This window comes from Vipera ursinii (assembly GCF_947247035.1).
Source record: "Vipera ursinii genome assembly, chromosome: 4".
NCBI lineage: Eukaryota > Metazoa > Chordata > Lepidosauria > Squamata > Viperidae > Vipera > Vipera ursinii.
The window spans coordinates 30319173-30336884 of NC_139514.1; the positions used below are offsets into that span (position 1 = coordinate 30319173).

A 17712-nucleotide genomic window follows, 5' to 3' on the forward strand; every position below is an offset into this window, starting at 1 on the left:
ATAGATTTAAACTGTGACAAAAAGACTTAAAACATGGCTTTTGAAAGTATTTATTGATTACAAGTAAGAGGATCAAAGATGCATGTGGTGTTTTACATTTTTTTTTATAAATATAGTTTTCCAGATCAGGTTAATAGAATTTGTCGTGTTGGATGAGAAGAGAGGGGAAAAATAGCAAGGATCACTTTGTTTAAATCTGTATGATCAATGGTTTACATTTGTCCAATTTTACACAGCAGTAAAAACCATTATTTCAAATCAGTCCATGACAAATGTCTTTTTCTATAAGGCAAATGATGGGAACGCATTTCCAGAAGGTATTGCTCACATTTGATACAGATGTCCATAGAAGGCCAATCCATCATACTTTTTATGCGGCAGGCAAAAGATGGTGTTAAGCAATGAGGTTCAAACACAAGAGGTACTCTGGAAATGAGAAGAATTCAGATTATTTTCAAATATGTATTTTTCCTACCTTGATAGGTTCTGAACACATTGAAAAGGTGTACATTTAAAAATGTTTTGGAAGAAAATGAGTGAATACATATGAGTGCAGGCTAACTTTCTTCTCTTCATTCAAGTCTGAAAAAAAGAGAGAGAAGCTGCGTGCTTACAGAAATGTCCACAACATTTCTTCCAAATCATTATTATATATGTTTAAATGTTTAATTTTAAAAATGGAAAATCTAATTTGGAAAAACAATACAAAACTAAAGAATCTTCTACTCTGTAAATTTAATTTGCAACATGATGGGAACTAAAAGCTACTGTCTTCACGTATCACACTAAATTATAAAAGTTTGTCAGGCTTAGAGTCAGCGCAACTTGTGAACTCAGCTCTAAAATAGGGTTTATGGTAGGGCACACAAGTTTCAATTTTTTAGGCCATGCAAAAAAAGTAGATGCAAACCAAATAAAAGACAGTGGCAGGATAAAACTTTAACAAATAATCACATATAAATTTAAATAGTAAATTAATTAAAGTTAGTAATTTCCTGAAGTCAGATGAAATAGAAGTTACTAATTTTTCCTACCTCATTAAAATTACTATTTTGGAGAGTCTCTGGAAGCTTTCAGAGATCCTATATGGCCATAGTTTTATAGCATAGCATACTGTGTAAGCCAGGCCATTATGGATTATTCAACAAACACAGGCCACAGTTTAAGATATTATAAAGTCATATTTTAAATATTCCTCTTGGCCTTTAAATATACATAATAGTGCAGTGGTTCCCAACCTTTTCTTTACCTCGCACCCCTAGAACACTTCTGACATATTCTCGTACCCCTTACAAAAGATTGAAATAACGGCAATGAATTATGCATATACACTATAATTTTGAAAAACCTAAGTTTTCACACACACCCCTGGAATATCATCTCGCACCCACAGGAGGTGCAAGCACCTCCAGTTGGGAACCCCTGTAGTAGTGGATGCCTACTTCACAATGATCTCTGTGATTCTGTTATAAGGTTCTGTGCTATGCTTGTGCAGGAGGCCATTTCAAGTATGAAGGCCAAACCTTGGGATGGCAGATACAACAACTCTGAGATGGCCTCTGTTAATTTAGGCAAGAAGGTTGCTATGCAGCAGGGAAGCTGACACAGTAGTTTAGTTTCTATTAGAAATTAATAGATAAATAGATAATAATTAATTTATAGAGATAAAAATCAATACCAATTTCTCATTTAGAAATCATGGGATGTAAAAATCATTTTCTCAGCATATAAGCTTCATTTTATCAATACAAGTTTATTATGGACTAGTAGATGGGGGAAGGGACGTGGTGGCTCAGTGGGTTAGGATGCTAAGCTTGTTGATCAGAATGTCGGCAGTTTGGCAGGTCGAATCCCGAGTGCCGCGTAACAGAGTGAGCGCCTGTTACTTGTCCCAGCTTCTGCCAACCTAGCAGTTCGAAAGCACATAAAAATGCAAGTAGAAAAATAGGGACCACTACGGTGGAAAGGTAACAGCATTCCGTGCGCCTTTGGTGTCTAGTCATGCCGGCCACATGACCACGGAGACGTCCTCGGACAAACGCTGGCTCTTCGGCTTTGCAACGGAGATGAGCACCGGCCCCTAGAGTCGGAAACGACTAGCACACATGTGCGGGGGAACCTTTACCTTTACCTAGATGGGGGAGCTGGCAAAGTAGAAAAGACAATATCTGTATTATTGATGTGGTTACATCCTCATGGCAAACTCTCACCTTGATGAATCCCATTGTTCTACTTCAAGCTGTGCAGCTTTTTGGTTGTGCAGGCCCTGATCATCTTCCTTGCCCAGTCGTATAATTTTAAAGAAGTTAAGTGGAAGGCGTGCACAAGGTCTGACTGGCATAGACATCTAGAGAAAAATTCCGGGACCTTAACCAATTGATGGAATTCTTTAGATCAATTAATATAAATTAAAAGGAATTCACTGTTAATATTAAACCAAAAATGAAGCTGCATGTTATTAAATAGGACAATGCAACATCAGTTTGACACAAAGTACCATCAAGCAATTTAATAAATGTTTTATACATTAATTGCTTGATGGGTCCTAAACAAAACTTTTAAAATATGGGTTAAATTTACACAATGTCTTATTGGTCAATAAAACAGATAGAATTAGTAAAAGAAAATAAATTAACTTACTTTGATGCAGCAATCTTTGCAGATCACACTAAAATAGAAACATAATACCTCAATTATAGCAATAGCAATTGAAAAAAATGAAATAACAAGGGAGTTTAATAATAATAATAATAATAATAATAATAATAATAATAATAATAATAATAATAATGGCACTGAACAAAATAAAAATGAAAAAGGAATTGAATAAAATGAAAAATAACAAAGAAGTTACAAAATAAACCACACACACAAGGTACAAAATAATTTGCAGGACTGAGAAATTGGCTTATTATTTTTTCCTGGTGCCTACATGATTATTTTCAGGCTTTCCCACAAAGGAAATATCCCAAATGCCACAACTGCAAAGTCTTTTATGAAATGTTTTACTGCAATTAACTCTGAATTTAACCAACATGTGCTCAGGAATGAACATCTCATCTCATTTTGGGGAAACCAAACAATAAAAATAGTATTTGCTATTGCAGTGGTAAACTATTTTTTAGCTTTGAAACAACTGGAGGAGAGTGACAATTTTTCTGTGAAATAGAAGAATAGGTTTGAAAAGCACCTTTTAGGCAGTGTCTGCTGTGGATTACTTTAGTGCAGTCTCTCACCTTTCTTTTTAAGGATGGTGGTTGAGAAGGTGGCTGTAAGCTGAGGTCATATACCCATCCAGTATGTTTTTTAAAAAAAAATATAAATGATGCTGTGCTTCGATGCTCAGATGGCCTAGAGACATTGGTATTTGAACACAGATCTTTTTAACATTAACATTTACCATTAACATTTTTAACATTAAAGAGCCGTTGGTGACGCAGTGGTTAGAATGCAGTAATGCAGGCTAACTCATTGTTAACTCCAGGAGTTCGATTCTGACTGGCTCAAGGTTGACTCAAACTTCCATCCTTTTGAGGTAAACTTAAGGACTCAGATTGTTGGGGGCAACATGCTGATTCTGTAGAATCACTTAGAGATGGCTGTAAAGTGTTGTGAAGCAGTATATAAGTCTAAGTGTTATTGCTAACATTTATATTGTATTGTGTTTTAGTAATCTAGATGAAATGTTAATATATATTGCTAGTCCATGTATGATATGCCATATTTATTTATTTATTTATTTATTTATTTATTTTTATTACATTTATATCCCGCCCTTCTCTGAAGACTCAGGGCGGCTTACAAGCTTAGCAGTATGCTAAATATGCTAAATAAATAAATAAATCTAGGTGAATTAGTAAATTGAATATTAAAACAGCAAAGCAATTAAACATATCTTCAGGACATAGTAGGCCAGCATAAAGAATTTAAAAGAGGTGCTTCTTAAAATGTATTAGTGCACGTGAGATTAAAGTTGTCATATCCTCTGAAAAGCTCAGGCAAGTGTTTTAAAGTCTTTCCCAATTCTTTTAAATGCTTCGCATAGCCCTAATAAATGACAGAGCTGTGTTATGCTTCAGATTCAGGAGTGGTAGAATGTATGGGAACAAGAACATAGCACCTGTTTATAGCTCATTTGCCAAGATTGGAAGCTTCTTCTCAGCAGCCATGCAATCCTGGAAAATGACATAGGTCCGTTAATGAATTGGAGGCAAGAGTTGCTTTTGCCCCACTGCACATTCTGCAGTAGTTCAAATCCCTCAAATTCAAAGTATTTAACAGCCCTAATAAATAATGAAAGACACAAGAAGAAGCACATTTAAAAGCTACCACCCAGGGTAGCTTAGGCATTTAATTTTTTTTCAAAAACTTACCTATAAAAATTATAGGTAAAAAGGAGTGGGGTTTTTTGCACAGTAATTTAATTATAAAAAAGTTCTGTTTACTTACCTACTACAGAGATGACACACATAGGGCCATATAAAGAATTGGTTACGACAAAGGAGACAAAGCTGTAGGGGGGAAATTATTTCAAGTGGTCCAATTTCTTTTTATAATGTGATAAAAATCAATGCAAGTAATAACACTCATACATAGAATGAAGAATGTTTGGAGATTAAAATGTGGACTATAGTTTCTGCAGTAATTTTATAGCTACAGTATATAAACCATCCCTTCCAATCACTGAAAAGACTGAGAATAGCTTTGCATTATGGAAGCCTACCTTATTGCAGATACTCTTTCTCTGCACACAAATGTAAAGCGAGAAAAATACAAAAAATAAACTATGGTATGCTAGACTAATTGCTTTCTTCAAAATATTCTCACCAGGAATATTGACATTATTTTGCATGCTTAATCTGAGTAAAAAAAGTTATATAAAGGTAAAGGTAAAGGTTCCCCCGCACATGCGTGCTAGTCATTTCCGACTCTAGGGGCCGGTGCTCATCTCCGTTTCAAAGCCGAAGAGCCAGCGCTTGTCCGAGGACGTCTCCATGGTCATGTGGCCGGCATGACTAGACACCAAAGGCGCACGGAACGCTGTTACCTTCCCACCATAGTGGTCCCTATTTTTCTACTTGCATTTTTACGTGCTTTCGAACTGCTAGGTGGGCAGAAGCTGGGACGAGTAACAGGCGCTCACTCTGCTACGCGGCACTCGGGATTCGACCCGCCAAACTGCCGACCTTCCGATCGACAAGTTCAGCGTCCTAACCCACTGAGCCACCGCGTCCCTTAAAAAAAAAGTTATATGCAATATAAAATCACTAATAGGAGTTCATAAAAGTGAGATATGATAATATATCACTAAGGGGAATGGAACTTTTTAATCTCATTTTCTTCTCTTTTGAGAGATGGGGTGATTTTCTTAAAAAAATAAAATGCGGCACATTAACTTGGCTCTTCAAGCTGTCTGGCCCAGACTGAGGGGTTTTAATTTTTAATTGGGTTTTAGTTTTAAACTGCGGGGACTTGAATTAATTAATTGTTTTAACTGATTTTAATTTTTGTATGTTATGCTTTTAATTTTCCCTGTAAACCGCCCTGAGTCCTACGGGAATAGGGCGGTATATAAATTTAATAAAATAAAATAAAATAAATAAATCTACTTGTTATTTTGGCAGGAGCAGTAAATGGTAAGCAATCCTGGAAAGAAGCTTCAGGGTTCTACAAAAAGGAGACAGCCTATGATCCATACATTGCTCAACCCTGATCTATTGGCTGATAGTATAGGACAGACATGTCAAACACAAGGCCCGGGGCCCGGATCCGGCCCGCGAAGTGGTTTCATGTGGCCCGCGAAGCCATCCTGGAAACAGTGAGGGAACTGCCATCACTGCCTTGGCCCTGGCCCAGAGACCCTCCTTCTGCCAGAGACACCCAGATCTGTCCCACTCCTGCCCAGGCCCCCATAGGCACCCTTGATGTGAACAATGTAGAGCTGGCCACGCCCACCCAGTAGGCCATACGCACTCTAGCCATGCCCACCCAGTAGGCCACACCCACCCTGGCCATACCCACCCGGCCCCCTGTGGGCAACCGCAATGCTGATGCGGCCCTTAATGAAATTGAGTTTGACACCCCTGATATAGGAGAACAAAGTTAACTAGACAGACCAGTGTTGCAAAAGCAAATCTGTCAAGCATTTAATTTATATGGATACTCATGTCTGTTTTTAATAAATATCAACAAACCAATGTACACTTCCTCATAGTAGGAAATTACCTCAGCCCTTGAAGTCGAGTTGCTTGTTTCTCTTTGGCAGGAATCTTTTATTTCTAAATATCTTGTTCCCATCAAATCTGCAATGCTTGGTAATGACCATCTTGAACATGTCTGATTGTAAATAGATGACAATGATAAATTAAAAGGAGAGACATTCAGAAATTGCTCATGGTAATTTTTTTTAATAAAACCAAGTCTTCTGGAATTTAGAGATAGCTTAGAAGCCAATGAAGAGTTTCTGGTTTGACGTGAATAGCTTAAAAAAATAAGAAATTCAAACAAACTAGTATGGACCAGCTGTGGCTAAGTTTTGTAAACACAGTAAGTTATATAACTTGCATATTTCCTTCCAAAAAGAGGAAATTTTAATGTATTTATTTATATGTTGCCTTTATTATAAATCAAGATAGTGACTTTACGTAAAAATCCTTCCTCCTCCTATTTTTTCCACAACAAACTTGTGTGATAGATTGAGCTGAGAGAGAATGACCAAGGTCACCCAGCTGGCTTTCATGCTTAAGGCTCACAGTCTTTTGGTTTCTGGCCATAACCTCTAGGCCAGGGGTCTTCAAACTTGGCCCTTTTATGACTTGTGGACTTCAACTCCCAGAATTCCTCAGCCAGCCTGGCTGGCTGAGGAATTCTGGGAGTTGAAGTCCACAAGTCATAAAAGGGCCAAGTTTGAAGACCCCTGCTCTAGGCCAAACTGGATCTCTATTTAATAATATACTAAGTAAATAAAAAAATAACTATTAAGGTAACAGTATGTTAAGACACTCAATTTAGATATAAATTCCAAGGGTTGCACATCTTTAATTATGAGCACATAGGAAAGACACAGTGCTTTGTAGGGTTCTGTGTAGCTTCAGAGCCAAATCCAAAAAGGAGGAGGAGCAGCAGCAATAAATTCTCCAAACCACTGGACATTTCAATAGGAAGATATAGATAAATGAATGGGTATTGAAAAAGGACAATAGATATGCATCATTTGTTTGTTCTTGCCTTGGTTTCTGATCCCCTACCCTCCTTACATAGCTCTCCTAGTTTTATTTTTGGTTCCAAATCTGACTGAATGTAGCTCAGTCGTGGTTTTTTAGCTTCTGAGAAGCCAGTACTGATATTCTGTTCAGAGAAGATACTATTATGTGGAGAATTCAAGATGAACTTCTGAGTATCTCCTGTAGAAAAAAAAAAACCATAGTCAAAAATGTAAGTAGATACCGTATGTTAATCTATTCTGATCTTCTTCAGAGATAATAAGATACTTACAAATATTAGTTCTCACTACATACAACAGAGAATATATTATTTAATGACATACAGTATGTCCGGTTCAAATGTGTTCTTTCATTTCTGTTATTTAAGAATCTCTTATGCTTCTTCCAGGATTCCATACGAAATAAGTACTTTTTAAAAATTTCCTTTGTCAAGATGGTGTTATTTTATTTTGCTCTTAATAAGGGGGTACACAATTCATTTGGGAGAATTGTACAAATGTAAACTATTATTTACATTTTTGAGTTTAATTCTATAAAATGGGTATGATTTTTTCCAGGTATATGCTGAAAAATATGGAGTCCAATAGCTTCATGCTGCCAAAAGTCCCTGGAAGCTCTAACCTAGTAACCCATGATAAATTACGGAAAAGGCATGCCATTACAGCCAAATCTACCTTTAAGGAAAACTGCTTTTTTATTCTTTCAAATTCATATAGTACACAGTAAAACATCCCAAGACATCTGCATTATCAAGAATGTCTTCCTGGTTTTACCCTTATAATTGTTGCCACTTTTCTGTACAAAGATTGGTCGAAGTTTGGGTGGATTTTTCACTTCTATCATGAGCTGCTCATGCAGGCTGCATTCTCGGAAGGTCTTCTCCTTTAATTTCCATACTGATACCTAACAAATACAGTGAGTTTTAAATGAAAGATGGTGGGAATCAAAGACTGGACCAAGGCCTTTATGGCCTCAAATACTGCCAAATCCAGCACCATGCTGATTTAATTTTAAAAAAAAGGAAAGAAAAAGTGTCATCCACTCCGGCAAGACAGTAGAGTGATAGAGACAAAAGAACATAGACAGCCAAAGAAGCTAGTAAAATTAAACATGGAAAGACATGGAGTGGTGGTCCCAGGGATCAACATGCCTGGGGCCTCTACAATCCTCATCCCATTGAAAGAAAATGTCTCAGAAATACACCCAATAAAAGCTAAATCTGATATGACCCATTACTTACTGAATGGAGGCTGTAGCGTTTGTTTTTGATATCATCCACCACCATACTGTAGGATGAAAGGATACCTTCTCCTAGAGGAATGCTGTGCAGAGTTTGCTCAACCTTCTGCAGCTTCACACTTTTCTGTAAGGCACCAAATATATCCTACTACAAATCATCCTGAAATGGGTAAGCCCATCCTGAAGGCTTCATATTAGCCTGCAGATGCATCATATTATATGATTGCTAAAATACAAGTTATGCATATTAAAAAAAACCTGTTGTTACTTTACAGATTATTTTATAATATTCAGGATTTCCACTGATATAATATGCTAAAATGCTAATAGATGAGAGGGATTCATAATCTGAAACAAGACAAAACACTGGCCTTATTTCGTAATGCAATCTTTTTTTTTTCCTTACAAGTTTCCTGAAAGTGCCTGGTTGGATTTACAAAAGAGACTTATTAAAGCTTTGAAGAATTTTATGAGAAGAGACAGAGGAAAATGAAAAGAAATCAAGTTTTAGGAGAACATTTGAAGGCATTAAAGATCAAGATTGTTAAAAGTAAAAGGAAAGAAAAAAAGTTGATTTATTTGATCAAGGTTAAAATATGTGTTATCTTTTAATGGACTTTTGCTGATCAAAGGTGAATGATGAGGTTTTTAAGGGTTTGTTTATAGATACAAGATGGGATATGGGAAAAAGAGATCATTTGTTGTATTTTATAAGAGCGATATATTACTAAAATTATTTATACTTGTGATAAAGGTGGTCAATGCTTTTTATATTTCTTTTTCTTTACTGTATGCTTTTTCATTTCTTTCTATTCTTTGTTTTTTTCATTTCTGCATTTTTTCTTTTTTAGTTTGTATTAATTTTTATTTTTTGAACTATAACTTTTAATAAAATTACTATTTAAAAAAAAGAAAACTGGTATTGAAAATAACAGACTGTCCCTACCCAATTGTTTGTCTTCTGCCTGACAGAACAGTCTTCTACATTCATTCTTCCCAAATTCTGAAATACATTTTAAAAAAATGCCTTAGTTTGTTCAGCATAAACCCTTTGATTGCCTTTCCAACCTTATGTACATTTTTACTCCAATTTCAAAAGAAAAATTATGATGGGATGAAGATACTGAAGTAGTGATAAAGAAAGATTTAGCTACTGTGTTCTCACATCCCCCAAATACCTCTTTGCAACTCTGTATGGTTAACATAAGTTTCTGAAGCTCAATGTACTCAGAGAACAGCATTTGGCAGATGGTTGTATAATGACTGGCAGCTTTGGATGGTCTGTGGAAGTGATCCTCACAGATCTAAAATGGACAGACAATAAAGAGTTCTGGACACATATTCAATTAATTTATTAAACTAACTACTGAATTTATAGATCGAAGATGCAAATCCTGAACCTCTCTCTGCTCTATTATAGTACTGTAATAGATTAGAAAGCATCAGAAATTAGAAAGGTATTTTGGCAAGTATGGAGTAGAGCAGCTTTTGAATGTTACTCAACAGATAAACCTGTTCATTTGAGACCTATGTATAATACAACCTGTGATTTAATAAAATGCTATAAGAGACACGGTAAAAAGAAAAGTGAACATAGCCAATGTATTCTAGAAAAAATATCTTGTCTGTTGCCTTTTGAAACTAACATAAAAAGAGCAAATAAAGAAACTGAATTCATATCAAGAGCTACTCTTGCCTTGGGTGATGCATAGGCGGAGCCAAATCAAATAAATAAAGTGTCAAATCAAGGGATAAATTTGATTTTACATAAATCTAAATTTTTAAAAATGCAAATGTTATGCTTTATCTTAGGTATTTAATAAACAGAAGGGGAAATCACTAAATACTTGTAGTATAATAATTAGAGTTTCATGGGAAAACATAAACTTGGACCAGTTACATTTTATATTGATTTAGCATATAAGCCATAGTTTGGATGACATAGGTCATAGGAAGATATTTTTAAAAGGAACCAGCTTCCAACTGAAGAGAATATATGTAGCTCGGGTAGAAATGTGGTCCTTTCATTACCCAATTAGGTTACTTCATCACTGCTAGGGAGTGTGGGGTTTGTTCCCTGTTTATATATGGTAGCTTGCCTTATCAGTGTTATTGGGGGTCAGCTTTCTCCTTGCTAATTCCTAGATTAGGGTATTTTTTGTTCTGCCTGATTATTTTTCTGTTTTTACTCTATTCTTAATTGGATACTATTTGCTGGAGAGAATGTATTCTAGTCTTTTTGTTTCCTTCCTAGCTTTTTGTTGTATTTTTTGAATGGTGTATAAATGCGCTTCATCACTATATATCTATTGATCATGATAAGCTACTTATAAACCAAAATCAAATTAAATGCTAATTAGGTTTTATTACCTAATCAGGTAATGAAACATGCAAACAACCAAGCTCAGAGAGCACTAAGGACTCTGTATATCTCCAACATGCTGCTCTGCAGATGTAGCAGACTATCAAATCAGTAGGAATTCTGGGCCAAACACTGTATTATATTAAAAATAACAAAACTCCGGATTAGCAGATCTACACTGAACACAGAGGGTGTGAACAAAACAAGTGAAACCAATCTAAATAATCAATGTTCTATGAGATTTAGCATTGGCACAGTTTTGTGTTTTGATTATTTTTGCTTTCCCAACCATTGTGGATTGAAATGGACTTATAAAACTAATTGGCTTCATAAGTATTTAATTACATTATAAATGTACATACTTCAATGTGAACTTCTAGAATGACTGTATTTGAAAGTATTACGTCAATGTTTTCCATTAATTAAATTATTTAAACCAACTGCTAAAATTAATTAATTAATTAAAGTGGTCAAGCTGCACCTTAATACTTTATATATATGTGTAAGTTTTTTTTCTACTTGTCCAAAGGATATTTAGAACAAATGGCTAAATATATAAATTATGTGAAACATACAAGACCTTGATTACATCCTGGAAAGCAACTGTGGTGTTTGAGGTCTCTGCATTCAGTTTGAGCATAACCGTTATTAGCTTTGCCAGTGACTCACTCAGCTCTCTCTCCATATGGCTCTCGATTCCCCAGTCCAGAGCTTTGTAGATCAACTTTCCTAATGATTCTGTCAACTAGAAAGGAAATATTGAGTGATCTGTCAATTCTAAAAATCTAGGACAATTTTGTCAAAATCGATACACAAATGGCTGCCTCAGTGACTGGTATTAGAAGAATTTAGCTACTGTTTTTCAATTGTCTAAGTATTCTTAAAGGAGTTTTAAAATAAAATTATAAATAAAAACAAATACAAAACTAAAATAATAAAACATATAAACTAATATAGTAACTTGAGGCAGCTGGCAATATTAAAACTGGAAAAAGGTTAGAGCACGGGATGTCCTGATATCAGCTGGGGGAGATCCCCATCTAGTCCACTGCCAAAGAGTATCATCATGCACATATTAAGGTTAAACGGGAAGGCACATTTTTTGCATCCCTACTTCCAAGCTATCTTAATTTCTTACATGATTAAGCTACAAGTACAGTGCCACCAGCCCAAATGTTCAATATATAGTATGGGGTTGCCTTGAATAATCGGCCTCTTACAATAATACACTCTTGAGATAACCTATATATATGAAATAACTGACTGAAGTCTTATTCACCTCTTCACGAGAACCTTATTACAATTCAGAATCACTTCTAGATCTGGGCTATTATAAAATATCAGCTAGACTTGAGAATGAAGAGGGTTTTTCTCCTGAATCTGCTGTGACGTGTCTGAAATCAAAGCAAAAATGGTGCTTGTTTCGGTTGATCTTTTCAAGGATGTAGCTCTGTGGGCAGTCAGTTTTTCTGTTTGCAAAAGCTCTTGATTGATTCCACTTCCCAGCTCCTAGGTTCAAGTTAGTGTCTTTCCCACTCCTCTAATAAAAGTTTCTATTGCTGTTACTTTTTAAAAGTGCGACAGAAGAATAATGACATGATGGCTTGATAGTTTTACTATAACCGACTAATATGGTTCTGTGCTGCGTGAAACAGCAATAACACTTAGACATATACCATTTCATAATGCTTTACAGCATTCTATAAGTGGTTTACAGAATCAACATATTGCCCCCAATAATCTGGGTCCTCATTTTACCAACCTCGGAAGAATGGAAGGCTGAGTCAACCTTGAGCCAGTCAGGATCAAACTCCTGGCATTGGGCAGAGTTAGTCTGCAATATTGCATTCTAACCACTGTACCACCACAGCTCCTGAAAACTGTTTTATGATCAAAATGATGGGAGAATAAGAGCAAAAGGATGCATAAGATGAAGGGGAAATAATAATCACCAGTAGTCAGTAAGTATGGATGGGATGCTGATCAGATAGTATTTCTTGGATTTGAGGCTGATGAACATAACAAGGATTGCCATCAACTTTAAAAAATAGAGAAGTGAAAATATTATGGATATGGAAATATCCTCAGCTTTAGCTATTCCATTAAGTATTTTTGCCATAAGGCTACTAATGAAGACAATCCCAGATTTTTATTCATGGTTACAAGAAGAATGAAATCCCATCCAAGAGAAATGAATTATCTAACAGCCAAACCAATCACTACATACAGTCATGGCCGAAATTGTTGGCACCCCAGAATTTTTTTCCAGAAAATCAAGTATTTCTCACAGAAAAGTGTTGCAGGAACACATGTTTTGCTATACACAGGTTTATTCCCTTTGTGTGTATTGGAAAAAAGGAAAAAAAGCAAATTGGACATAATGTCAAACAAAACTCCAAAAATGGGCCGGACAAAATTATTGGCACCCTTAACTTAATATTTGATTGCACACCCTTTGGAAAAAAATAACTGAAATCAGTCGCTTCCTGTAACCATTAATAAGCTTCTTACACCTCTCACCCGGAATTTTGGACCACTCTTCCTTTGCAAACTGCTCCAGGTCTCTCTTACTGGAAGGGCACCTTTTCCCAACAGCAATTTTAAGATGTCTCCACAGGTGTTCAATGGGATTCAGATCTGGACTCATTGCTGGCCACTTCAGAACTCTCCAGCACTTTCTTGCCATCCATTTCTGGGTGCTTTTTGACGTATGTTTGGGGTCATTGACCTGCTGGAAGACCCAAGATCTCAGACGCAAACCCAGCTTTCTGACACTGGGCTCTACAGTGCGACCCAAAATCCTTTGGTAATCCTCAGATTTCATGATGCCTTGCACACATTCAAGGCACCCAGTGCCAGAGGCAACAAAACAACCCCAAAACATCATTGAACCTCCACCACATTTCACTGTAGGTACTGTGTTCTTTTCTTTGTAGGCCTCATTTCGTTTTCGGTAAACAGTAGAATGATGTGCTTTACCAAAAAGCTCTTATCTTGGTCTCATCTGTCCACAAGACGTTTTCCCAGAAGGATTTTGGCTTACTCAAGTACATTTTGGCAAACTGTAATCTTGCTTTTTTATGTCTCTGTGTCAGCAGTGGGGTCCTCCTGGGTCTCCTGCCATAGCATTTCATTTAAATGTCGACAGATAGTTTGCACTGACACTGATGCTCCCTGAGCCTGCAGGACAGCTTGCATTCCTTTGGAACTTGTTTGGGGCTGCTTATCCACCATCCGGACTATCCTGTGTTGCACCCTTTCATCATTTTTTCTCTTCCGTCCACGACCAGGGAAATTCGCTACAGTGCCATGGGTTGCAAACTTCTTGATAATGTTGCGCACTGTGGACAAAGGCAAATCTAGATCTCTGGAGATGGACTTGTAACCTTGAGATTGTTGATATTTGTCCACAATTTTGGTTCTCAAGTCCTCAGACAGTTCTCTTCTCCTCTTTCTGTTGTCAATGCTTAGTGTGGCACACACAGACACACAATGCAAAGACTAAGTGAACTTCTCTCCTTTTTATCTGCTTTCAGGTGTGATTTTTATATTGCCCACACCTGTTACTTGCCCCAGGTGAGTTTAAAGGAGCATCACATGCTTGAAACAATCTTGTTTACCCACAATTTTGAAAGGGTGTCAATAATTTTGTCCGGCCCATTTTTGGAGTTTTGTTTGACATTATGTCCAATTTGCTTTTTTTCCTCCCTTTTTTGTTGTGTTCCAATACACACAAAGGGAATAAACCTGTGTATAGCAAAACATGTCTTCCTGCAATACTTTTCTGTGAGAAATACTTGATTTTCTGGAAAAATTTCTGGGGTGCCAACAATTTCGGCCATGACTGTAATCAGTACAGGTAGACTTCAACTTACAACAGTTCATTTAGTGACTGTTCAAAGTTACAATGGCACTGAAAAAAGTGACTATGACCGTTTTTCACAACATCCCCATGGTCATGTGATCAAAATTCAGGCACTTGGCAACTGACTCATATTTATGACAGTTGCAGTGTCCTGGGGCCATGTGATCACCTTTTGTAAACTTCTGATAAGCAAAGTCAATGGGGAAACCAGATTCCTTAACAACCATATTACTAAGTTACCAACTGCAGCAATTCACTAAACAACTGTGGCAAGAAAAGTCATAAAATGGGGCAAAACTCACTTAATAAATATTTCACTTAGCAACAGAAATTTTGGGGTCAATTGTGGTTGTAATTCGAGAGCTGCCTGTATAGATTTATTTTGCTAATGTCAAGAGTATGCCATCAATTGCGTCAAGCACCTTAATCTTACCTGATCCTCTAAAATCTCCCTTGGCTGTTGATTTATGTGACCATCTGAAACAAATGTTTAGTCAATTTCAGTTTAAATTTCATTTGCATGTTTAGGGTGACCCTGGAAGATATTGACAATAGATTGACACTTGGGTTTTTTTTATTAAAAAACTTGTCAAATAAGGACAGCTGAACAAAATATGCCACTGTGGACAGGTGGAAAAATTCCTTAATCAAATGGAATATGGGGGAGAGAGGAAACACTACAACATCAACATTTATCACTTCCTCTAGACTACATATAGCATCCTTTCTTAACCTACTGGTTTCTCCCTTCACAGCCATATTACTGGTACATGATAGTAGTCAAATACATCTGCAAAAATAGGCCAACATATAGGATTATAATATTTTAAAAAATCACTGGATGAAGGTAGTCATGTATCTTACAGAGTACTGTCTTTAATTTAAAGAGTCTGGTTTAAAGATAGACCTCAGAACAGAGATTTTGAATTTATTTGGCCAGCAGACTGGACAGGCACATATTCCCTAGTTATTATGGGAAGGTTACTACATTTCTATTTCTATAATAATTATTTCTATAAATCAGCATAAATACATTATCAGAATATGAATTAACACATGTACATTTTTCTAGCTTTTAGGTGTGATGATAGATTTCAAATCTTTCGATATATAGTAAATAGTCCAGTGTTTTATTAAAGTTTTTATATAACATATCTGGTATAATTTGTTCCTATGATTTAAGAGGCTATATAAAATTTCAAGTCTTCTAGAGGTCTTTTTCAAAAGGAAAAATTTATACCTATCATTTTAAGAGAAGAAATGAAAATCAAGGGTTTTTTAAAAAAATAAATTCTTTTAACTCTCCTGCTCTTACTCAGCTGTGTCTTTCAAACAACAGCTTGTCATTATCAACAAATATGAAATGTGGAACTGCTTATTGTACAAACTGCTGCCTTGATTACATTAAAATAAAATATTCACATCTGAATTAACAGGAGTTGCTTGCATTTAATAAGTACCTTTTCTCTACTGTAAATAATTTTTTGGTTCTATTAACAATTCAATGGAATTATGTTTTGGAATTCTTGTTTTAGAAAGAAAAATAAATCAATTTAGACAATGTACTACTACATTAAAATTTCATAATCTGTAATCACATAAAAACATCTGCAATGATCTTAAATTCTGTGACTTATTCTATTTCCCTTTTGGAAAAGATAATAAAATTGCTCATTATTTACTCACAAGTCACAGATAGTGAGTAGGACTATGTTTCCAGGTAAATACATTAAAAATTAACATCTTAATTAAGGTAATGCATAATACATTGAAATATTAAGGGAAATAAGAAATTTTAGAAACATATAAATAGAAAGAGTAACTTTAGTCATTTTAATTGCAATTTCTTACCATAGTTATGTTTGATAGTGAAAGATATACTTCCGTCAGAATGAATATAGAGGTCATCAATATCTAGAAACTTCATTTGAACTACAGAATCCAGTCCCTGAGCTAATATCTGATCCATTTTACAACAGCAGTGAAAGCAAATAGCCCAGGCTTGTTCTTCACTTATGGGTTGTTGGTAAAATCTTAGAAACTGAGCTAAAGACACCTTATTGATATCATTTGTATTAACCATTGTAAATGCTGGCTTTGTCCTTTCTTCCATGTTTCATAGTACTAAGGGAAATCTTTACAACTGATAAGTACTTTCATTGTGTCTAATTTATATCCTTTGATGTGGATGTATATCTTAAAGGGGAAGTAACTGCTTGATCTCATATACAGTATTATTTTTGCCCTAGATCAAAAATCAAGGTCAATTTATTTATAATACTTTAGATCTCTGCAACAGATTCATGTAGAAGAATAGATAGATAGCTGGGATAGATCTTAAAAAATATTTATTTATTAAAATAATTTATTTTTGATAAACCACCTTCCTCCAATACCTGAAATTTCTTACATTAAACATCACATATTTCTTTGTAGCTTAAAATGTTATGTGAATTCATAATATTAAATAAATATATAAACTATTATTTATATATTAGCCTATCTGATTATGATAACTGCAATTTATTCAACAAACAGTGGTTCAACATGCATGATAGTGATTTTATTATGCTCCATGAAGTACAATAAGAACTTTCTTAAGTGTTTAAGAAGTTATTGATGAAGCAAAAATCTCAAAAGTATCAAAATCATAGCTATAATTATGTTTACTTAATTTTTTAAAAAATGAGAGAAAAGAAGTATAAAAGCCGCTTACCAAAGACCATCAGGAGGCAGGTAGAAAATCAGGTAAAATTCATAGTGGTATAGAACACCTCATCCTCAACCCACTATAAAGGGATCTTATATTTGGATTAAGATGTCTCAGTTTAAAGTATGATTTCCCTGTTTAAATATTTAAAATTGCCATACAATTTGCAACATTTCTGTTATGGTCCTGGGGAAAGATGAAGTCAGGGGATTAGTTCTGCCTGGTTTTTATTGGCTTTCTAATGGGCAGATCTGTTTCCCTGACCTGGCAACAAATTTTTGGCTGCTAGGATTCAGAGAAGTGGCAAGAGAAT

At 35.5% G+C, this 17712-nt stretch overlaps 1 protein-coding gene across 1 annotated transcript; it reads right to left on the reverse strand.

Annotated features, from left to right (window-relative positions):
* Window positions 1-248: 248 nt before the first annotated feature.
* On the reverse strand, window positions 249-16802 carry LOC310640406 (protein spire homolog 1-like; the record flags this gene model as incomplete). The annotated part of the gene is made up of 12 exons (XM_083362615.1): window positions 249-426; window positions 2211-2347; window positions 2641-2668; window positions 4450-4511; window positions 7228-7403; window positions 7997-8126; window positions 8464-8586; window positions 8731-8785; window positions 9531-9766; window positions 11405-11569; window positions 15123-15166; window positions 16541-16802. 12 exons carry the CDS (start codon window positions 16800-16802, stop codon window positions 249-251), a joined length of 1596 nt encoding a protein of 531 aa, XP_083218741.1.
* Window positions 16803-17712: the final 910 nt, after the last annotated feature.